General features: G+C 45.4%; 2 protein-coding genes across 8 annotated transcripts in view; one reads left to right on the top strand and one right to left on the bottom strand.

Moving 5' to 3' along the window:
* Positions 1-2,910: 2,910 nt before the first annotated feature.
* Positions 2,911-15,081, bottom strand: STOML1 (stomatin like 1; the record flags this gene model as incomplete). Its single annotated transcript, XM_084880304.1, is given in 12 exon segments — positions 2,911-3,080; positions 3,518-3,607; positions 3,610-3,634; positions 3,638-3,712; positions 10,489-10,741; positions 10,774-11,020; positions 11,023-11,107; positions 12,327-12,391; positions 12,394-12,441; positions 13,676-13,774; positions 13,777-13,811; positions 15,050-15,081. Coding segments are annotated over 12 exon segments (1,224 nt in total).
* A 766-nt stretch (positions 15,082-15,847) lies between these two features.
* Positions 15,848-24,284, top strand: part of PML (PML nuclear body scaffold) — a 75,464-nt gene continuing 67,027 nt past the window's right edge. For all 7 annotated transcript variants that reach the window (XM_084905651.1, XM_084905650.1, XM_084905648.1 and 4 more), the window contains exons 1-2: positions 15,848-16,108; positions 17,791-18,257. In XM_084905651.1, the coding sequence (XP_084761777.1) occupies positions 15,956-16,108; positions 17,791-18,257 (620 nt within the window). In that variant the 5' untranslated portion in view covers positions 15,848-15,955. The remainder of the gene's footprint in view (positions 16,109-17,790; positions 18,258-24,284) is intronic.

Below are 24,284 nucleotides of genomic sequence, written 5' to 3'. Positions count from 1 at the left end.
AACAGAGGTAGATCTCTCACACATGAAGCTCATGGTTCCACCAGTGCAGGCACTTTTACAAGGAACTGACTCAGACCGTGGGAAAGGGACATAATGAACACCCCAAAGTGAAGGGGAAGCCCAAGTGAGAGGGAGGAGGACAATGCCCCATTAGGCCTCAGAGAGATGGGAGTATGGCTGGCTGGGATGATTGGGAAGGCTTTTGAATAGACAGCCTGGCCCTAGGTGAATGGAGAGGGGCAGGGCAGGGACAGCAGGCTGAGGCTTTGGCCCTCTAAAAAGGGTCTTTGGAGCTGCAACCTGGACCTGACCCCGGTGGGTGTGCAGTCTGTGCCGGGAGGACATACAAGAGGGACAAAGCCCGATGCCAAGGAAGCTGGAGAGGGTCCTGAAGAAGGCTGATGCCAGAGACTGTTCCTCAAGAGGAGGGCTCAGATTTCTATGGGGGTTTCCTCACAAGCCTCTTCAAGAAATGAGAGTCATTTCTCTTTCTTTCATCCTTCCTCTTTCTTTCTTTTTTTTCTTCCTTCCTTCCTTCCTTCCTTCCTTCCTTCCTTCCTTCCTTCCTTCCTTCCTTCCTTTCTTCCTTTCTCTCTCCCACCCTCCCTCCCTCTCTCTCTCTCTCTCTCTCCCTCCCTCCCTCCCTCCCTCCCTCCCTCCCTCCCTCCCTCCCTCCCTCCCTCCCTCCCTCCCTCCCCCTCTCTCTCTCTCTCTCTCTCTCTCTCTCTCTCTTTCTTTCTTTCTTTCTTTCTTTCTTAGATTCATTTCTGAGGAATGGAGAAGTCAAAGGGTCCCTGGGGTTTGGGCTGGAACACTGAAGCAGAAAGCCAGGCCAGGCACCAGAGGCACCCAAGAGTAAAAGGACAGGAAGCTGAGAGCAGCCCTGAAACCTCTCCTGAATGTGGTGACTCCACCCTGCCTCACATTAGGTTGTTTCGGGACCAGCTCTGACACACGCATACCCCCTCTTTCCTGGCACACCTCCTGACTCTTAAAAGGAACAGAGTGCCTGCTCTTGCCCCAGAGGCTTCAAAATTCCTTGGCAGAAATGGGATCTGTGGGTAATTCACAGCATCATGAAGGTTTGGGTCAGCCTTCAGGGCCCAGGGCCCTGGCTGCAGACACTAAGGACATTGGGAACCATCCATCCCCACACCCCACTGCTCTCCAGTACATTGTAAACACATTTGTTTGAGTTTACAAACCTCTGCTAAGAACCATAGGAAGGGCAGGGCTCCCCTTCATGCTGCCCTAGGCCCCAGCCTGGCCCATCAGGCATGCAAGTCAGAGTCAAGAGGACTCAGCCCTGTCAGGAGAAACAGGACCCACTCTTTCTCACCCCACCCCCACTGGCCTGGATCTGAATTGCAATCTGGAAGGTTGGACCTGCCTGATCTCCAGATCCCTCCAGCAGTGACCTCTCCTTGGTGGCCACCTCTTCCTCCATCCCCCAACTTCTCTGATCCCCCCACCCTGCCCCAAATACACATACACACACACTCTGGATCTGGGAGCCTAAGCCACATGCTTTGCTCCCTCATACTGGAACCAAATCAGCTGCTGCCAGGCTGTTTCTGTGGGCCCTGCCTCTCCTGTCATAGTGCTGTGTACCAATCTTAGGGTGGTTACTTAGCAGGGGATTGGGATGAGTAAAGGCTTCTCCAGAGAACCACTGTAGGTCAAAAGGGCAGTGCAGCCTGACTCAGCCTCGCCCTGCCACCAGTGTCTCCCAGCCTCCATTCATGGACTGCTGACTGGGTCTGAACCTTCTCAGGGCCTTGGTAAGCTGAGTGTAGTGCCGATGCCTCTTCCTCCATGATGCCCCTCTGGCTTGGTGCCAGACTTAGGCTGAACTGTGGATGGTCAGCCAAGGCAGCTACTTCAGGGCCTTAAGGACAGCTCCAGTTTCATGGCCATTGCTAGGTTGTCCTTTATCTTGAGTAGGGGGATAGGCATGCCGTGGGGAAAATGGGATTAGCATGTCCCACTGGAGGAATAGAAAGTAGTGATTAAGTATTCAGGTTGTAGTACCCTGAGTTCAAATGCTATTGGCTATGTAATTGATCAAAGCCTCAGTTTCCAAACTGGGGAATGGGAATGATGATACAACCTAAATCATAGGCACACAGTGAGAAATAGGTAAGCTAATGAACAAAAGGTGCTCAGCACAAAGCCTGGCACACAGTAGGCCTACAGCATGTGCAGGGCTCTTGGTACAGGAAGCTTGGCTATCTGAGTTGTCCTGCCGAAGAGGACAGGGTAGGGAGACATAGGTCTGTATAATCATTGTCTGCAAATGGTGTCTGAGCCCCTGACTGCAATGGGTTTACTCTAAACCACATGTGTCAAACACACAGCCCGCGGGCCAAATCCAGCCCGCCAGGCCTTGCAATGTGGCCCGCACCGCGCTGTCATCACTGCACTCTGCTGTCAGTTTATGACATTGTCAGTTTATGACTGTTCAGTAAACCATTCGGCCCGTGATTTAGGCTGGATTTTAGATTTTGGCCCCTTCTCTGATTGAGTTCGACACCCCTACTCTAAACTGTTGTCAGGATCAGGGGTAATCTAAAAAAGGACCCAGGCCCAGCCAGCATGGCTCAGTTGTTGAGGGTCTACCAGGAGTTCATGTTTGATTCCTGGTCAGGGCACATGCCTGGCTGTGGGCTCAATCCCCAGTGTGGGGTATATAGGAGGCAGTGGATCAATGATTCTCTCTCATCATTGATGTTTCTATCTCTTTTTCCCTCTCTCTTCCTCTCTGAAATCAATACAAATATATTTTTTTAAAAAAAGATAAAAATGGATCTGGGGTGGAGGGCAGGGGCTACAAGCAACCTTTGTTGGAAGGAGGGGGTAGGGAGGGCAGTTGCACCTAGAGTTAGGTCCAGGAAGTAGATGCTCTGGGTGTCACTGGGAAGGACAACATTGAACTGCTAGCAGGGCAACATTGAACTTGGCTGACCAGGTGGGGCTGCAGAGTGTCAGCAGTCCCTCGGCCACAGGCTGCTTCAAGATGGGCCTAGCACCAATGTGAGGGGCAGGCAACTCAACTTTGCTCACCATCTCCAAGGTGTCCGGTGGGGGTAGTCCACAGAGTTGGGGAAGTGGCAGAGAGGGAAGGTCAATTTGCTGCCAAGGTCATGATCACTGTGGCCTCCATACCTTCCCAGTAGTTCCCTCTTACACCCCCTTCAAGTCTGTGTTCAACTCCCTACTCTGCTAAGAAGCCACTCTTAAATTCTCATTCTTAATTCTCAAACCCCATTTCTAAGCTATTCCAGTCTGAATGTAAATCTCTTTTCTACCATGGCCTCCACACACTTAGAGACATGTAGGCTCTTCCCACTGCCTTAGTTCTAGTCTGCTCCAGAATTGGAGTGGCCTGAAGAGACAGGCGGAGTATGGACTGCATAAAACTGCTTGCTTAAGGGAGCAAGTAGCAAAGCTCAGCCTGTGCTAGACACCAAGCTGAGTGCCCTGCTGAGCCCCCCACCCTTTGCAGGAGGCTCCTCACCTGGCCATGGGGGCAGGGTACTTCCTGCCAGTGAGTAAATGCCCCTCCCCAGGATATGAAGAGCCAGCTGCTGGAGGGGACTGTCCAGCTGGGCCCGGCCAAACTGTCCTGGGGTGGCTATAGCACAGCCTCCACTGCTAGCTCCACGTGGTCCACCTCAAGTCCCCAAACCCTGGTCATGTTTTTGCTCTCCAGTTGGAGGACACTGTAGGGATAAACAGAACTCATTCAGCACCCTGTCCCAGAGCACCTTCTTTGGGCAGGCTCACGAGGCACCCCCTTGACAAGTTTCTGCTTGGAAACATGGGCACAGAATAATACAATCCAGCTGTGTGCTACTGGCAGTAAGCAGCCAGGAGAGGACCAGTGATAACATGGGGCAGTAAATTATACAGGTGAAGGGCATAATGTGCACAAGCTCAGACAGGAGAGGCTGGAACATTCTGGGACTGCAAGTTCCCTTTAGTTAAACCCTCAAGTGTGGGCTGTAAGGCTGGAGACAGCTGAGGAGATCAGAGGTAGCTGTTCCTGCTCATCTGGATTTATTCTGAGGCACAAGGAGCCCCAGAGAGGTGTATAGCAGGAAGACTTGCTTGTTGAAAAGACTCTGTAGGCTGCCATGTGGACACTGGGCTGCAAGGGGCTGAGGGTAGAGGCACAGAGACCAAAGTTGGATGTTGTTTCAAACTGCCAACAGAAATTATGTGGATCTGGTATCAGGCAGACAGGTGGCCGAGGAGCTAAGATATATTTAAGGAGAACAATTCTGTAAACTATATGAAACTATAGCAAGATACTAGAGAAAGATAACCACTGAGCTAGTCAGCTGCCCAGATGTATGATGACAGAGAAATCAGTGAGGAGGAGTCAAAGAAGTCAGGTTTGTGGGAAGCCACAGCTTGCCAATACTGTCATGAGCGTGCACCAAGGAACACAGGAGGCCAATGGCCCTTGAGCGTTAGCAGGGCTGACACTAGGCACCGATTGTTCATGTTGAGACAGTGGTAGCTTGAAGCAATCTCCTGACCTGATGGCCTCCAAGTAAATGTTTACTGGACCTTACTGATCCTTACTGACCTTTGAGACTGTCTGTCTGCTACTTGTTTGCCATGCTTTACTGAGGGTAAGATGTGTATCTAAAATTGAATAAAAAACAGATGGGGCCCCATCTTAGTGTGTCTCTTCAAGAAAGAGGCTCCACCTATCCCCCAACACCTTCTAAATTCATATTTCTTGTATAGTATTTTCATTTGTGTGTCAGCCCCTCCTTCAGATCCTGAATCTTGCAGCAAAGGTCAAGGCAAGGTTTCTGGTATGGATCATGAGTGTGGGTATTCGTCCAGAAGGGAACACAGCAGGTGATGCAGAATTGGGAGTAGATAGGGGAGAAATTATAATTTTTTAATACATTAAGATTGAGGTGTGTATGACATAGCCAACTTCCCACTAGGAAGTTGGATAAATGGGTCCAGGGTGCAGGAGAGAGTAGGACTAGTGCAGAGTGGTGAAAATCATTAGTGTCCAGAGGTAGTAAAGGCCCCAGGAGGTCATAGACAAAAAGAGGCCATTGAGAGAAACCTTGAAACTGAAGGGCAGGAGTAACAAGAGTGACCAGGAAGGAAAAAGGAAGCTGTGCTGCATAGTAATGGAAACCAAGGGAAGCAGATGATTCTAAAGTAAGAAGGATGCTGCCAGGTGAAATAGAGGAAGGACTGAAAAGTGCCCTCTGTATTAGGAAGAGGGAGTTCACTGAGTGACTGTTTTAGGAGCCTGAGGGAAGCTTAGACTAAGAACAGGGGTAAAGGAAGGAAGGAAAGGAGAGAGAGGCAGAAAGGCAAGAAGAAGAGAGGATGAATGGATAAAGTGAGCCAGGTTCTGGGCCAGAGGATTATTGGTGTAAGGATAAACCTCAAACAGAGAAAGTAGATACTTCCAACATGGCAGGAAAAATAGCACAGCCCTGGCTTGTGTGGCTCAGTTGGTTGGAGAATCATCCCGTACAATGAAAGGTCATGGGTTCAATTCCAGGTCAGGGTACATACCCAGGTGGAAAGCAACCAATTGATGCTTCTCTCCTCTTTCTAAAATCAATGGCTGAGAGCTTCCTGGAAGATGGCGGCCAGGTAAACACTTGTACATGCTGCCTCTCACAACCACATCAGTGCTGCAAATGGGATCTTACCTGAGACCTGAAAAAACCACAACTGTGGGGTCCCTGACCAGTGCAGACATGTGGATTCCACAGAAAGGTTGGATTTTGCCGGGGATAACGTGGGTTGTCTGTGTTCCAACAGCGAAAGCGGCAGCCGCAGAAGCTGCGGCAGCCGCAGAAGCTGCGGCCGCTGTGGCGGCAGAGGCAAAAGCGCATGTGCTGGGACCGTGGAAATCTGTGTCCACAAAAGCCCCCCGGTGTTGGGTCTGGTGTGATTTGAGAGAGTGGACGGGGGTCCCGAAGGTTGTTAATAGTGGGGTTCCCTAAAGAGCAACCCATTCTGATCTGACACGGAGGGAGAACATAGGAGTTGGAAAGCAGTCTGTTTGTAAGTGCGCGCAGACTGGCCCATCACGCACCTAGGCTGGTTCCCCTGCAGCACTTTGCTTCTGATTACAAAGGAGAGATCACCCAGATCAGCTGGCCCTAAGAGACAGCAGGGGGAAACTGCTTTTCTGGAAGCTGAGAAGCAGAGCAGGGAGAAATCATCCAGGATTCAGCTCCGAGGCAAACAAACAAACAAAAAAAACCCCCGATATTGAGTGCCATAGAAAAAGAATGCTAGAGCAGCCAAAAAGACGGGGACATCAATCCAGAAACACTACCACCTAGGGTCTGGAGTAAAATCAATGGAAACATCCTTGGGTGAGGATTAAAAAACAAAAAAGCACATATGTCCATGATTTTGAAGGGTGATGCTGGAGGAAGATAAAAGAGTTCTAGTTCTAGACTTTTCTCCTGAGGCTTAGGAAGCAAAGCCTGCTGCAGAAAGTGATAGGCAAGGGTGGGAGGCTGGACCAAGGCAGAGAGTGGTAAATCAGCTGGCCTGGAGCAGCTAAGGAGAGCCTATCAAGTAAGAGGTGGGGAGTTTTCAATCCTTCCAGATGAAATGTAGGCAAAAAGGAGAGTGAGAATGAGAAATGTATACCTGAACCATGGCCTAGGGAGTTGTGCAGGCTTTCCTGAGATTTCATTTTAACCAGAGGCACTGATCCCACTTTACCAGCAGCCAACTGTGCCATTTAGGGAAATGGCCCCTAAATGATTTTAATATATTGGTGTGAGACTGACTACCCCCAAACTGTCTCTCAGTTTTCTGCACAGCAAAAAGAAAAAAAAAATTTTTAAGAGGATAGTTTAGGAAACTTCTGGGACAACAAGTATAAAATATTTGCATCATAGGGGTTCCCGAAGGAAAAGAGAAAAAGTAAGAAATTGAAAACCTATTTGAAGCAATAATGATTGAAGTTTCCTGACCTGGCAAAGGAAATAGACACACAAATCCAGAAAGGGCACAGTCCCAAACAAGATGAATCCAAAGAAGCCCACAAAAGACACATCAAATTAAAATGCCAAAGGTAAAAGACAAAAAGAGAATGTTAAAAGCACCAAAAGAAAAGATAATCTGATATCACAACAAAAACTTTGCAGGCCAGGAGAGATTAGCACAAAATATTCCAAGTAATTAAAAGCAAGTACCTACAACCAAGATTATTTTACCCAGCAGGACTATCATTTAGAATCAAAGGAAAGAGAAAGTGTTTCTAAGACAACAAAAAGCCAAAGGAATTCATCACCACCAAACCAGTATTATTGAAGAAAGGTTAAAGAGAATTCTTTAAGTGCTATGACCTTCACGGCAGGGTTCAGGATCTGAAGGAAGTCCTCCCACCACGACCCCCTGGTCCTGTCTGCGGCAGCCCTGTTCCCACCACCACTGCTCCCATGTGCTGACAGTGCCAGCCCTGCTTGCATCTGCTGATGGCACAGAGTAATTGGGTGGGTGCAAGAGGCAGCTCTGGCACCAGCTGCAGGTGTGATCAGGGCTGGCACTGGCAGTGGGTGTGAAAGGTGGCTGCTGACCCCATCTCCCCTCAGGAGCAGGGGGAGGTGGAGAAGCCCACAGGGGTGATCAGGGCTGTCAGCCATCACTCTCACCCACTGACAGTGTCTAGCAATCAGAGCCGGCACTGGGCACTAGCAGCAGGTACAAGCAGCCACTCTGGTGCCAGGCAGTGGGTGTGAGTGGGGCCAGTGCCAGCTGCAGGTGTGAGTGCCAGGTGAGACAGTGACACACGGGAGCAAAGAATTTTTAGTAACCATCAGAAGCTCACCCCAATGACAATGACCAGCACCCCTTCTTGGTCTGGTGCCCCCACTCACCTGATCCACCATTCTGTTGCAGCCAATGCCCACCACATTCTGCACTCTGCTGCCTGCTGCCTATACCCAGTATGTGTGTGCCCCTGGTGGTCAGCACACATCATTAGCCACCGGTTGTGAGGTTGTTTGGTTGTCCTGCTGTTTGGTTATTTGCATATTAGGGTTTTATAGATAGATAGATAGATAGATAGATAGATAGATAGATAGTATTGGAAGCCAACACAACAATCCGATGGAAGGAAGGAAGGAAAGAAGCTATAGCTCTCAGCCCATCTCCCTATGTTGGACACGGCACCCGCACATAGGCAGGGGTCGGTTGGAGTCTGAAGGGCACCCCTGAATTTCCACATCAGGGTTCTTTACACAGCCCTGGCCTAGCCTACCTCTCTGAAGTGGCCAGCCAGGCTCTAATTGATGGCTGCCTACCATATAACAATGATACTGTATAGGGAACCTGTATAAGATTAAAAAAAAAAAAAAAAAAAACACCTACTAGAATAAGTGAATTAAGTAAAGTCATTGTATATAAAACTAATATTCAGGCATTGGTTAAATTTTAATACACCAATAACAAACTATCAGAAAGAGAAATTAAGAAAATCCAAGCCCTAACTGGTTTAGCTTAGTGGATAGAGCATTGGCCTGTGGAATGAAGGGTCCCAGGTTCAATTCCAGCCAAGGACACATCCCTGGGTTGTGGGCTCGATCCTCAGTGGGGCATGCAGGAGGCAGTTGGTCAATGGTTCTCTCTCACCATTGATGTTCCTGTTTCTCTCTTCCTCTCTGAAAATCAATAAAAATATATTTTAAAAAGAAAAAAGAAAATCCCATTTACAACTGCATCAGAAAGAATAAGATACCTAGGAATAAATTTAACCAAGGAAGGTAATTAATTAGAAGAAATATTGTAATATCACTAGTCACCCTTTGTCTATAATAGAAGTTCCAGAGATGAGAGAAAATTAGTAAAATGTACTAATATATGAAAACAATATATAAATTGATCAATAAATAAACAATAATAACATGATATAACAACAACAAAGACATGATATAAAAACAACAGTGATAAAAACACTGACTGGTAAATTGATTAAACTTATCCTAATATCTCCCTGTATATCACAAACACTTTCAGATTGCTTGACTAATTTCCCTTGTGATGAAGTATTTACTAATACAGCTTTAACTTTAACATCACATGCTCTTCAAACTCGAGAGAAAGTAACACATAGCTGACCATGTCTGAAAACAGGTTTAGGTAGGAATATTCCTACTCTTATCTAGAGTTTGTCCTTGTGATTTATTAATAGTCATTGCAACTGCTGGCATAATGGGAAACTGTATATGAATTAATTTAAATGGGAGGCCAGTGTCAGACATGGACAAATCCTTGGAATCAGAACAAACTCTCCTTCTACAGATCCTGTTAATATTATATTTCAGCTTTGATAATGTTAGGTTGCAATCTTTTGATAATAAATCTCATACCATTACAAAGATCACATTTACTATTAATATTTCTCAGTAGCATGATGATTGCACCTACTTTCAATTTTAATTTATGACATGGCATTCCTGAAGGAGTAATACTATTAAGAAATTCAATGGGAAATTTTTCCTTTTCGGCATCATCCATTGAATCAATGGAATCATCACTCAAATAGATGTGAAAATTTCTATCCAGTGTATCTAAAATTTCTTCATTTAAATTATGAATGTGATCATTTTTTGGACAAAGAATCATGTGTAAAGATATAGTTTTAATATTATCTATAGATATACTATTTCCAAAGGTAGCTTCAATAATAGATCCATTACAAATCATTTCCACAAAAACAACCAAATTCACGATCGACAATGACAGATGGAAACACATGCATGCAATTGGCACCAGCGAGAGCTTTATATGTATCGCACATGTGCAAGTCAACATTTATTTTTAAATTGCCAGTGTGCGTTGTATGTGCCTGCAGGACAGTCAGTAAGATGGTCAGTCACTTAGCCTTTTATATAGATAGATTTGGTTAATTAAATGTTGATTTCTTCTTTGCAGTTGGCTACACTTAATATGGCAGGGTTCCTGTCAAGCTCATCCTGTGTACAGCTGCTTCTGCAAAATATTGGGCTACATTTTAGCACTTAGCAAGAATGGCATTTTGTAAAAACACCCAGACCTTGAGAGCCTTGTCCTGTCTAACATAGCCACTATGGAAAACAGTATGGAGATTCCTCAAAAAACTAAAAATAGAACTACTCTATAACCCAGCAATCCCAGTTCTGGGTATATGCCTGAAGAAATCCAAAACACTAATTCAAACTGTTATATACATATCTATGTTCATTGCAGCATTATTTACAATAGCTACAGTATGGAAGCAACTTAAGTACCCATTAATAGGCAAATATATAATGAAGTGGTACATACATACTCATAGTCCCACCCATACCACTGGCTCTTCAAAGGTTGTCACACTCTTCAGGCATGGGGTAGACTGATGCCTAGAATAATCTACTGCTTTGCTCAAAGTGGCCCTCAGGCAAAGTGAGGACCAGGTGCCAGTTACCAAATTCTGCCCTGTGAAGTGCTGCCTACCAGGAGCTGGTTGCTGATCTTGAGCTTCTCCATCTGGATTGTCCACAGAGGCCTCTTGAGCAGGTCCTTGGTCATGACATTCTGGGCCAAGGTTGTGTTCAGGTCCTTCACAGTCATCACTGACAATACTGGAGCCCTAAACTGGACATTGGCCCCCACGGAGAGCACGGCCCCATTCTTAGGTTGGGGGCAGGGGGCATGAAAGAGACTTTCAAGGGGCTGAAGCTGCAGGGAGATCAGACCCAGAGACCAGCTTGATTTACCTACCTGGTCACTAGACCCTAATGGACAAAATGGTGTCCCCAAGTACATGGGGTTGGAGCAAAAATGGGCTCCCAGCCTCTAGCCTCGATTTTTCTGCTCTCCTCTCTACCCCCCTTCTCTTGCCTCTGATGGCTACTCACAGGCCAAGGTACTGGCACCCAGAATATACTCTGCACAGCCCCCATTCTCTCTGTCCAGAGAGCCAAGAAGTCCCTCACCTTGCATGGAGGGACACTGAAAGCTCGTGTCCTCTTAAAGGAGTCAATAAAGGCAGGAGCAGAACCATGCCAGGCTCTTGAGGGGTACGGGTCCAGCCCAACAGAAACACGATCATATGATCATAGGTGGGCACAATCTGCTCACAGTGGCAAAGGGAGGGTTCAGTGTGGTGAGCCCAGATTGGCATTGATGTCTGCCCAGGGCCCTCCCTTACCTCTCTCCCCCTTGCCCTGGGTAATGTCAGGTATACTTAAACTGTTCTTACATGAGAAAACAAGGCTCTGAGGGGTTAAATGACTTTCTCAAAAATCACAGTCCCTAACTGAAATAGGCAAGATCTGAATGACTCCAGAGGCCGTGCTCTCCACTACCACACTGTATTGACTTGATCCTCAGAGAAACTTTTCTGTAGTCTGAAACTAGATATGACTCAAACCAGAAAACTGTCTTTCTTTGAATTAGTTAGGATCAAATTCTGGGCTGCTCTACCAGCAACCCTAAGCAAAGGGCTTTGCCAACTTCAGGTGCTGGAGTCCTCAAAGAAGTAAATACATCTACATTGAGAACTGAAGGCCCAGAGAAGCAAAGTGACTTGCCCAAGGTCACAGTATTTGTTTCAGTGGCAGTTTTAGGAGTAGGATTTAGGACTTTCTAAGGACTTTTTTCCAGACTTCTTTCTAGAAAAATAGACCATGGCTTAGGGCTGCACAAAGAGCAGGGCCTGCCTGGGTTTCCACTTCACTGCAACTTTCAGGTGTGATCCTCAACTATAGTTCATCCTTTTCCCATCTGCAGACACCTCCTATAGAAACAAGGCTTGATTTCCTTTCACTCATTATCTACAAGGCCAATTTTGCTTTTTATTTTTATTTTTTAATATATTTTATTGACTTTTTACAGAGAGGAAGGGAGAGGGAGAGTTAGAAACATTGATGAGAGAAAAACATCAATCAGCTGCCTCCTGCACACCCCTACAGGGATGTGCCCTCAACCAAGGTACATGCCCTTGACCGGAATTGAACCTGGGACCCTTGAGTCTGCAGGCTGATACTCTATCCACTGAGCCAAACCCGTCAGGGCTACGGGGCTAATTTCAGTGTTTCCCATTTCCAATTTAGCCTAATCCAAAGGCAGGAAGGTTTGGCAAACAAATCTGTATGCACCTTAACACTATTGTCCAGAACCCAGGACTTGGGAGTTTGGTTCCTGAGTGACTTTGGACAAATATGAGCCTGTTTCCTCAAATGAAAGATGTGTCCTAGTCCAGCCCATTTCACAGAGTATGATAATATACTTAAGGAAAGAAGACAGAAAACAAAAAGTTCATCTATCAATGCTCAGTATGATCCAATCACCCTGGGGCTGTCCCGGGCAAACCAGCCAGAAATGGGGAAGGTGACCACCAGCAGCAAGAACCCAGGAAACTGATGAGGCTGTGGTAGAGGCAGGAAGACCAGGTGTGAGGTACATCTGGGGCAAGAGAACAAAGGCAGTCAAGGAACACCAATCTGCTGGCCAGACAGCAGCAGGCACAGTGAACATTTTGCCCACCTCCCTTCTTTCTCAGAGCTCTGTCTGCCTCCTTGCCTAATACTCCCCTATCTTTGGGTAAGTGCTAATTAAGGACTATTCCCTCTTCCCACACATCAAAATTAATCTCTCCCAAGTCCAGTCTTCACACGGCTTTCTCTGCTGGACAATGGTCATTGGATCTGAGAAACAAAACCATGTGATGTCCTCCTTATTGGGCTGAGCAGGAATCAATCTTCTTTTCTGATTTATATTAATTTGGTAGAGAGCCAGGATTGGGTGGGAATCTGTAAAGACAGGTTGGGTTGAAGTGAATGCTCCTCTATCATAAGCCTGAGAAGTGTGCTTTCAAGGAGTCCTTTTGCCTAAAGGGATAAGGCATTAATGGCTCACCAATCAATAAGAGCCACAGGTGATGACTAAGTTGTTCTTTCCTAGTTCACAATTCTTTACTCCTTGAGGGTAATCAAATACTTGCTTTAGTTGAAGAGCTTCAGGGGGAAACTGGGGGAGAGAGGAACTAGGAAGATGAGGCTCACCTCATGGCCCCTGCAGAAAAGGAACCCTTGGATGAGGTAGCTGTCATTACAGGAGGGTTAGGGGAGGGACCAAATCCTCCTGTTTGGTTTTCAGGCTAGGCCACTAGGGAGTGTGAGATCTGAAATATGGGATTCAAGACTTTGGAGCAAGACAGGGCCAGAGTTGACACACTGGCAGCTGAGAGGCTTTTTTGGTCTGGCACCTCCACCAGGAAACAGAGAGGTGCTCAAGTTCAGGGAATCTAGAGGTGCGAGGGGACAGAGGGGATTCTGCCACTCCTTAGCAGCCAAGTGCCCTTGGCAAGCAGATGATCTTCTATGCCTAGACCTTGGTTTCTTTCTCGTCAAAATGGGAACTTGCAACCTCACCGAGGCCTAACGGGCTGAGCCAAGGAGGAATGAGGTGTGTGGGAGCGGATGGAGGGGGGCTTCTTGGAAGATGAGAACTTAAGGCTGCAGCCCCCAAACCCCAGAAGGGTAGATCGGTGCCAGTATCCCAACTTCCGGTACAGGCCCCTCTCCACGTAGCGTTTCCTCTCGCTCCCTCCACATTGGGAGCGACTACGCCAGACCATACTACTACTCACAGGCACAGAGCTCAGGCCTGGCGATGCCATCCGGCCCCCAACACTCACCAGCCCCCGGCCCCCCGCCGCCCCGCTCCCGGAACAAGCGGCCCTTCTGGGAGCCCAGGAAGCCGAAGTTCGACTGCGGGAAAGAGTCAACGTCCCCAAGGGTAGCGCCGGGTACCCAGACCGGAGGAGCAGGGTTCTAAGCACAAGTCTAGCCAGTGCCGGAAGTGATCTGCCGGCCTCCGCCCCGCCCCTCCCGGCCTGGGCTTCCGGCTTCTAGGGAGATCCGGCTGCCTCCCGCAGTCGCACATCGCCACCTGCGCTAGGAGGACCGAACTGCGGGCACGGGGCTGGGAGGAAAGGTGGTCCTTGCCTCCTCCTGCTTGCTACCTCTGGGCTTTGGAAAAGGATCAGGAGGGAAGTGGCTTTGAAAGGGATTTTTTAGGAACCGAATCTTATCCAGAATCAAGGAACTTGTACCATTCCCTCTCCAAACTCAAATATTAGCGGTGGGTGGGGTGGAAAAGAAAGTATGGAGGCTTATCTAGAATTAATGTTTTTCCAGGGCATATTCAGCAAATTATTCCACTTTGTGTACCCACAGCCCCGCAAGCAGAGTCTGGCACAGAGTGGATCTCAGTACTTATTTGTTGATAGGTCACTGTGGTCAAGGTGGGGCGGGAGGACCTGGACTTTGGCACAAAAAGAGAAAAATTTCATGTGAGACCTTAGGGAGCACAGCAAAGTAAGGAACGAGGAGTTAGCACAGAGTTAATGGCGGGGCAGACCCTCCAGAACATCTAGAGGTGAGATTTTCAGTCCTTAGATCCAGAAACAGCATATCTCTTGATCCAGGTACCCAGAGGTAATTTGTCTCTCCATGGTTTGAGAAAACCCAAATGCAAATGGGGAGTTTACTCTGAGAAACATAAACTTCTAATAGGGCATTGAGGCAAGCTGTCTTCCAAAATGAGCAGTGATTAATAAAACTTTTCTTGTCACAGCCACATGCTAGTTGCCTCCTCATGCCCCTCAGCCTCTCAGCAATAGCCCAGTTCCAGGTACCTCCTGCAGATAGCTGCTCACCATCTTTGGTTTTTCCTAGTTTGATGGCCTGATTCTAAAGCCCTAGGGCCTAGGGGTACTGATGGGGCTGGAAGTTAGGGCAGGCTCCTGAAGCCTCTCCCACTCCCATACATGCCTTCAGACTATAAGCCTTTACAAGAGCACAGCCCTGTCACCACCCCTCCTGGTCTGTTCCAAGCTGGAACAACACAGAATGGGTACACAGTGGTTGGGATGGTTTTAAATTTGAAGCCAAAGGTCCTGGCTCAGGGAGGCTCCCTGGAGCTGTACTTTCTCCCTCACCAACTGGGGGTCTGGCATACTTTTCTGCTGGACAAAAGCTAACTTGCTCTCTATCCTCACTCTTCATACCCTGTCACCAGCTTTCCCCCATCTTTTGCCATCGCCCACTGCCTAAAATTCACCAGCTTTTCCAACTGTCATCCAAGGCATCCTCCTGTTCCCCTCATCTACACTCAGTGTCCTCCTAGTGTCTCTGACTCAGGTCCCTCTTGCATCCCACAGCCACTATCCTAGATCAAGCCACATGCCCCTAGGTTGTCAGAGTGACTTTCTAACATGCACAGCGAATCACATTGTTCCTAGGTACCAAACTGACTACAGTCCACAAAACTGGCCCATCTCCTTATCTAAGATCTTGTCCCAGTCCTTTCTAGGCTGACATTGTTCATGGGTCCCCTCTTAAATCCTGTTTCAAAACTTCATGCCTTTTCACGCACTATTTTCTCTGTTTAAAGTGTTTTTCCAATATTTGAGTCCCTGGTGAATTCCCACTGTTCCAAATCCCAGCTGAGGAACCTCCTGTCCAGCCAGTCTCAATGCTGTGTGAAAATCTCCTTTTGGGGCCTGTCCTTCCACTTGATCTGGGTGGGATTCTTCCAAAGCACAGGCCATGTTACTCATCTCTGCCCCAGGTTCCCAGCTCGGGGCTGGCAAAAAGCTGTGCCACTGTGAGCTGCTGAATGCCCAAAGCCCAGGGCGGGGCTGCCTCCCTCGTGTCAGCTCTGACACTTGCCTATTACCCCAGGACGCAGTCCATCTACTGTTCTCTCTCTTCCTCCAACCTGTCATGGGCGTGTCTTCCAAACCCACAGTTTGGCCTCTCCGCCCCTAGAACCGCCCCCAGTTACGGTTTCACTTCCTTTCCAGTGACTGGCCCAGAACTGGCCCTCCCCTTTCGGACAGCTCCGGAAATTCAGTCCTCTGGAGCGTGAGTCTCCTCCAGCTTCTCTCGCCCCTCCAAGATCAAAACTGAGAATGGAAACTGCGCCGGGATCCATGCAGCCGGAGCCTGCACCCGCCCGATCGGGGACCCAGCAGGACTCTACGCTGCCCTCCATGTCCACCATGCCTCCCCCGGAGTCTCCCTCCGAAAGCCAGCAGCCCAGCCCGGACCACAGCCCCACAGAGGTACTACTGGGTTTGGGGAGATGGGGTTTAGGCTTTGTTAATTTGCTGTTATGGGAGGAAAGGTGAGAAGGGAGAGGGTACTTGGTCAAGTACACAGAAGGAAAAGACCAGACCCTCTTGGCTCGAGTAGGAAGAGAGGAGAGGAGATGAAAAAAAGATCACACCGGGATGAGTTAAGGGAGCCTCTCTGGGCTGCTATTCTCCATTGAACGAGCAGTGGCACCTTGGACCGGACTCCTACCCGCGTTGGCAATAAGCCTCTTTGCCCCTGCTCTGAGGAGGCCCAGAGTAATTGCCCACGCCTGGCATGGCTCTTGCAGGTGGTGGAGCGGGGGAGGCGGGGGTGGGGGGCGGGAGCGGGTGGAGTGGGAGAGATGGCGGAGAGTGCTCATGTTGGGGAAAACGAAACCCAAGTGCCGGATCCGAGGTGAATCAGTTATGGCCTCGCAGCTCCTGTGGTTTCTTCTCCAGGAAGCCTTCCAGATACTTCTCCTGGACACCTTGCCAGCCCAACCCCCTTTCCCCAGGCAGGTATTTTTCCTGGAATCTTTCCCTTAGTCTTTTCCTAACAAACCCCAGCCTCCCACCCCAAAAAGGAGCTTATTAGATCACTTGCTCTGTGTTCTTCCAGGCCCTTTTAAAAGCAAAAATAACACCAGTTGCAGAAATCTGTACTATTTACATAAGTACAGCTAGGAATAATATTGCTTAATATCACTAGTTAACTCTATGAGCACTTATCATGTGCCATGTACTGTATTAAGTACTTTTTTTGCATTTTAAAAATTGTGGTAAAATATACACAAGATTGCCGTTTTAACCATTTCTAAGTATATATTTAGTAGCATTAAGTACATTCACAATGTTGTGTAACCCTCACTACCTATTTTCAGAACTTTTTCATCATGTCAAACGAACTCTATACTCTTTAACCAATAGCTCATAATTCCTCTTCCTCTAGCCCCTGATAATCTGTAATCTACTTTGTCTCTGTGAATTTGCCTGCTCTAGATATTTTATATAAGTGGAATCATATATTTGTCCTATGTCTGGCTTAGTTCATTTAGCATAATGTCCTTCCTTAAATATGAAGGCTGAATAATATTTCGTTGTATGCACTTCATTTTGTTTATCCTTTAATGAACACTTGGGTTGTTTCCACCTCTGGCTATTGTGAATAGTGTGCTCCTGAGAATGTGGATATATATATATATAGATATATAGATATATAGATATGTATCTGTGTGGGTCAGTGGTTTCAGTTCCTTTGTATATATGTCTAGGAGTGGAATTGCCAAATCCTATGGTAGTTCCTCCAAAAGGTAGTTTACCTTTATGAGAAACCACCAAACTTTATAGAAGGTTGATACTTAATGTATCTCTTTTCTAAACCGAGTTCAGTGATAGTAGGGGTAGAGGTATCCTATTTATCTTTGTATCTCAGGGCCTGGTATTGTGTCTGATGGGAAGTAGATACCCAATATATTGTGGAATTAGAGTGGGAAGGCCTGAGTAAATGGGGAGTTGAAATACTGGTAAGCCTGGATTTTCATCAACCAGTGACTGCCTGGAATGAAATATGAAGTCCCATTCCAGCCTCCAGCCATGGGGGCAGGTGACCTATGATGGTGGCGGGAGGTGACTCCTGGGACGTAAGGTCTCACCCCTCTCCTCTCCCCCAGCAAACTACTGAGGAGGAGTTCCAGTTCCTGCGCTGCCAGGGCTGTCAGGCAGAAGCCAAGTGCCCCAAGCTGCTGCTTTGCCTGCACACAGTGTGCTCAGGATGCCTGAAGCCCCCGGATATGCAGTGTCCTATCTGCCAGGCATCCCTTCCTCCTGACGCTGATGGACCGGTCCTGGATAACATCTTTTTTGAGAGTCTGCAGCGACGCCTGTCAGTGTACCAGCAGATTGTGGACGCGCAGGCCGTGTGCACCCGCTGCAAAGAGCCCGCAGACTTCTGGTGCTTCGAGTGCGAGCAACTCCTCTGCTCCAAGTGCTTCGAGGCGCACCAGTGGTTCCTCAAGCACGAGGCCCGGCCCCTGGCAGAGCTCCGCGGCCAGGCGGTATGCCAGTTCCTGGATGCCACGCGCAAGTCCAACAACATCTTCTGCTCCAACTCCAACCACCGCAACCCTACACTGACTAGGTGAGCCGGTGGGTGGCTGGCTGGCTCATCCAAGAGCCAGGCAGCGGGCGAATGGGGAGGGATCTGGAGTCACAGAGCTGAGAATGTGCGACAAGGAGCTTCTTGTAACTCCAGGTGTGGTGCACAAACAAGCAGATCAGTAGTGATGATCACAATTTACCAGAATGCTATGTCACCTAGTGGATAGTAATAGTTTCCTCCTATAGTAAATAATACTGCAGAATCATCTTTGTGCCCTATTCTGTAATTCCTCTGTGATAAATTTTTAGAAATGCCATTACTGGGTTAAGGGGCATGAAAAATTTTACATTTTGATACATGCTACCTTTTAGAAAGTGAAATTTTACATAAGCACTCTAATAGAATCTATATAGCTGGATTCTAAGATGGGAGAGATGCAGGCAGTTTCTGTCTGAAAAGTTAAAACCTAACCACCGCGCTATCTGGGAATGTATGTATGGAAAAAATCAATTCCAGATAGCATTATTTTTATTAAACAGCATAAGATTTCAATTATTTTTTAAAATAAATAATATTATTTATATAGTTCAAAAATTACAAACAAAACTTATGTAGGGAGAGCTAAGTCTCTGTTTCTCTTTAAAATCTGCCTAATCCCTACCACTTCTTCCTCCTCCCATCCAAATAATCATTGTTACTAGTTCTGAATGTTTCAAAAGTTTCTTTGTGAGTATATACACAGAAGTTATATAGTCTTTTGAGGTATTATTTATACCCCTTTTGGACAAAAAAGTAGCATACCTATGTGAACTTTGGGACATTGTCCCCCAGTAAATTTCTTATGTATTGTGTGCTTGTTCTTGGGGATGTAACTTTAAAGTGAAGAATAGGAGACACTTTGAGAACTGCATTCCTGCTGAGCTGACTGTGGCTCACTTTCAGCTTAGGAGGCTTACCACCCGCACTTCCCACTGCCTCTCTTCCCAACCCCTGCCCCTCCTCCCCCCACCTCCCGCTTCCAATTCCTCAACAGTAATATTATCATTTGAATTTGGATTTCTTTGCTTAGTTTTAAGGTTGAAGTTCAGTGGCTTTTCATATGTTTGTTTACCATTTTTTCTTCATTTGTGAGTTTCCTATTTGGATCCTTTGCCTTTTTTCCCCTTGGAGGAATTAATCTTTTTAATTGTAGGAGACTGTTACAGTGCATGCACAATACTTCACACAACCTAAGGTATTGGCATTTAAGTTTTTAGTTTTATGTAGTCTAATCCATCAATCTCCCTTTATAGAAAGGACGGGGAACCTTTTTTTCTGCCAAGGGCAATTTGGATATTTATAACATTCAAGGGCAATACAAAATTATCAACTTAAAAATTAGCCTGCTATAGTTGGTCAAACATTTAATCAACTCACCCCTAATGCCTTGACAGGGCCAGACCAAACGGTTTCATGGGCCTCATACAGCCCACTTGGTGGACATTCCAACCCCTGCTTATTCTAGCTTTGGTTATCCTAGGAAAGATCCCCCCCCCCCCCCCATACCAATGTTTAAAATATTTTCTTATATTCTATTTTAATAATTTATATTTTTATTTTTATAATTAAATCTTTAATTCAAATAGTATTTATTTTTGTGTGTGGTGTATATAAGGTAGAAATCTTCACTTTTTCTCTCCAAGTGAAAAGCCAGTTTTCTCAACTTTCATTGAGAGATTTTAATAGTCCACACTTGCCCGATTTGAAATGCCCTTTTAATCATGTACTAAATGCCCATGTAGTTATGCGTATGTTTGTAAGTCTCTGTTCTGTGCCAGTGATCTCACTATTCCTATGCTAATCCGTATGCTGTGGCTTTGTATCTGATAGAGCAAGTTCCCATTTTTCAAAATAACTTGCTTTTCTTATGCAGTTTCAGAACTTACATATTCATTGAGATTTTGATTGAAATTGCAGTACAAATGGGGTGAATTGCCTTCATCTCTAGTTATATCTTTTGGGCTTTAAAATTATAGTTAAATTTTGAATATTTAATAATATTGAGAATTGAATATTATAATTTCTAATTAGTTATCATTAGCATTCACTAACCATCTCAACTTATGTGTATTACTTATAACTAGCCAATTATATTGAACTCTTTATTTTTTTAATGATCTCTTATGTTTCCTTTTAGAAGGTTTTGTTTTTTTTGTTTTTGTTTTTTAATATATTTCATTGATTCCTCACAGAGAGGAAGAGAGAGGGACAGAGAGTTAGAAACATTGACGAGAGAGAAGCATCGATCTGCTGCCTCCTGCACACCCCTCACTGGGGATGCGCCCACAACCAAGGAACATGCCTCTGACCGGAATCGAACCTGAGACCCTTCAGTCCGCAGGCTGACACTTTATCCACTGAGCCAAACCGGTTTTGGCTATATCGAACTCTTTTTTTTTTTTTTTTTTTTAAATATATATATATATTTTATTGATTTTTTACAGAGAAGAGGAGAGAGGGATAGAGAGCTAGAAACGTCAATGAGAGAGAAACATCAACCAGCTGCCTCTTGCACACCCCCTACCAGGGGTGTGCCCGGAACCAGGGTGCCCTTGACTGGAATCGAACCTGGGACCTTTCAGTTCGCAGACCAATGCTCTACCACTGAGCCAAACCGGTTTTGGCTCGAACTCTTTTTAAAATATATTTTTATTGATTTTAGAGAAGAAGGAAGGTGAGAGAGATAGAAATATCGATGATGAGAGAGAATCATTGATTGTCTGCCTCCTGCACGCCCCCTACTGGGGATTGAGCCTACAACCCTGGGCATGTGCTCTTGGCCACAATCAAACCAAGAACCCTTCAGTCCGCAGACCACTGAGCCAAACTGGCTAGGGTTCAAACTCTTTTATTCTGTAAGTTTTTCAATTTATTCCTTTAGTTTTTTTAGGTAATAATCATCTGCAAATAATAAAAACTTTTTCTTTCAGTATGTACACACATTACTTTGTGGCTTTGTTTCATTGGCCAGAACAGTATTAAATAATAATATTTAGAAAAAGCAACTTTATCTTGTTCCTATGGTCCATGAAAAGTTTTCTTGTTTAGTATGATGCTTATTATTGACTTCCTTAGGTAGCTTTTAAAAATCACATTGAGAGCCCTAGCTGGTAAGGACAGATACAGTATTGGACTGTGAACTGAAAGGTCCGAGCTTCAATTTCGGTCAAGGGCACATCCTCGGGTTGCAGGCTCAATCGTCAGTAGGGGACGTGTGCAGGAGACAGCTGATCAATGTTACTTTCTCATCATTGATGTTTCTATGTCTCCCTTCCTCTCTGAAATCAATATAAGTATATTAAAAAATAAAAATCACATTGAGAAAGTTGCTTTTCCATTTCTTGCTTACTAAGAATTTTGTTTTATTTTTAACAAATACAAATATTTGTTAAGCACTCGGGAATGAGTGTTCCTTTGGATTCTAATAAGGTTTCCCTTCATCTTTTAGTATTATGAATTATATTAATAGGTTTCTTTATGTTGAGCCATTTTTTAATTCCCAGGAGGAAATCTCTATTTGGTCATAATATACTGCTATTGTTTTAATTCATAACTAGTTTCCATTTATATTTTATTTAGGCTATTATCTGTATTTATAGATGTGATCAATTTTTATGAATATATGTAATTTCTTTTTCAAGTTTTCTTATCTATTTTATACTAATCTCTCTCAATGAATTTGTAAGCTTTCCTCTCATGAACATAATCCTATATAATAAAGAGCTAATATGCAATTAGACCAAACAGCAGAATGACTGTCCAGAACAGATGATGCCAGGGCTGCAAAGGCCAAGCCCCTTGCATGAATTTCATGCCTTGGGCATCTAGTAATATATATAAATTACTTAGCATAGCGCCTTGCACATATTTACAATAAATGTTAAAATCTTACTATTTATATCTTTTCTCTGCTCTACAATTTAAAGGATATAAACAATTGAGGCTTATAGAAGTTTCTTGAAAAACTATTTGAGACTGGTGCCTATTTTGAGGAGTAGATTATTTTTCCATGGTATTGATCTACTTTGGATATTGGCAGATTTTCTGGAACATTTTCCAGTTCATTCTGAGTTGTCTTTCATAATTTAAAAGTCTCTTTTTACTCTAACTATACTTGTAACTATATCTTCTTTCTTATTTTTAATATATATTTGTGGTTATTTTAGTGATCTTTTAAAAATACTAGCTTTTGGTCATATATTCCTTATTAATATTAATGTTTTCTTTTCAAGTGGCTTGTAATGTTTTCTTTCTATATTTGATGTTAATTTCTATAATCTGATCACTTAATATGTGAGAGTTCTATATCTTAGACTATATTGAGGTTTTCTTTGGAACCATGCATATTCCTTGAACTAGTATATTCCTAGGATTTTTTTTTTAAATGAGTATTCTTTAGAGTACACACATATCTATCTATCTATCTATCTATCTATCTATCTATCTATCTCTATATTAATAAAAGAATAATATGCTAATTAGACCGGGAGACTTCCAGATGTCCTTCCAGACGAAGCCAGAGGCTTGGCCGGCCTGTAAACCACCCCCAAACAGCCCTCAACCCCTCACCCAGACTGGCCACATTCCCCAGCAGGGACCCCCACCCCAAAGGATGTGTGGCCAGCCTGAAAATGGTCCTCAGCCCCTTGTCCAGACAGATCCTGAGAAGGAAAACCTTTATTTTGTAAAACATAAACAAAACCCTGCTGTTTGAAAATTTCTGCTGTTTTTCTTAGATGGCCTCTTATTCTAAAAAAATGAATTTGCTTTCTAGGCTGCTTTAGCCTGTTTGAAGAATGATGAAGATAAACTTAGCTGTATGACCTTGTAGGCCAGAGACTAGATATGCCCATAATTTCAATGCCATGCCAGGTGCATTTCTTAATTGGATAGAACTGTGTTATTTTCAAGGCCAGCATCGAAATAACCACTAAGTGCACATAGGGCTGGCTCTTTAATAAAAAGGGAAGTTCTACTTGTAGCCTTGCTTAGAATTTGAATTCATTTTCTCTAAGCTCACCGCAGTGAATATATTGTATGTTATATATATATTCTTGTTTTATGTTTTCCTGTATTACCCTTTTTTCAAGTGAGCTGAGAATCAGTTTGATCATTTTGGCTGCTGATACTTTTTATAGGTCCTGTGGTTCCTTGTCATCTGCTCACATGTAAATGTTGATATCTAGTTTGTATAGCTTTAATAACTGATGCTAGCAGAAGTTCTATAAACCACAATTTCCACCTCCCACTCCTACAGTGAGGATGGGGCCTCTCCTGTAGATGGTGATAGCATACAAGTAGCCCCACCTCTAGTGTGGGGGGTCAGGGGTAGATTTCTCCCCAGGTACAATAGACAAGGCTGGTTCAGCCAGCAAGAGGGCAGGACTCTGGACCTGTGAGCATGACAGATGGCTAAAAAATTTAAAAATCATACACAGTTCACACTGTTTCACAATTTACCAGTGGTTACTGAAAAAACTCAACTTGCTTTTTCTGCACAAAACCTCGGTCCTAGAAATAACCCACAACTTTCTTCAGGAATAAATCACTCTACCCTTGGACATTGAACTGATTAGGATACACGTTAAAGAGCGGCACCAGAGTTGGTCTTAAAGTGGGGCTGGTGGCATTTGGTCACCATGTCTGTGGAATCCATTCTTTCAGCCCACCTTCCTACTGTGTGGCAGGCCCTCTGCTATGTAATCCTATGTAATAAAAGGCTAACATGCAAATCGGCTGAACGGTGGAACTACTGGTCGATATGACGTGCACTGACCACCAGGGAGCAGATGCTCAAGGCGGGAGCTGCCCCTTGGTGGTCAGTGCGCTTCCACAGGGGAAGTGCCAGTCAGCCAGAAGCCTGGCGAGCACAGCGGCAGTGGCTCCACGGCAGCACTAAGGATGTCCGACTGATGGCTTAGGCCCACTCCCCAGTTGGACATCACCTGAGGGTTCCAGACTGTGAGAGGGCACAGGCCAGGCTGAGGGACACCTTTCCCCCACCCTCTGCCTCCACCCGAGTGCACA

Source organism: Pipistrellus hanaki, assembly GCF_964339955.1.
Source record: "Pipistrellus hanaki genome assembly, chromosome: 1".
Lineage (NCBI taxonomy): Eukaryota > Metazoa > Chordata > Mammalia > Chiroptera > Vespertilionidae > Pipistrellus > Pipistrellus hanaki.
This window is presented reverse-complemented; position numbering and strand designations above follow the sequence as displayed.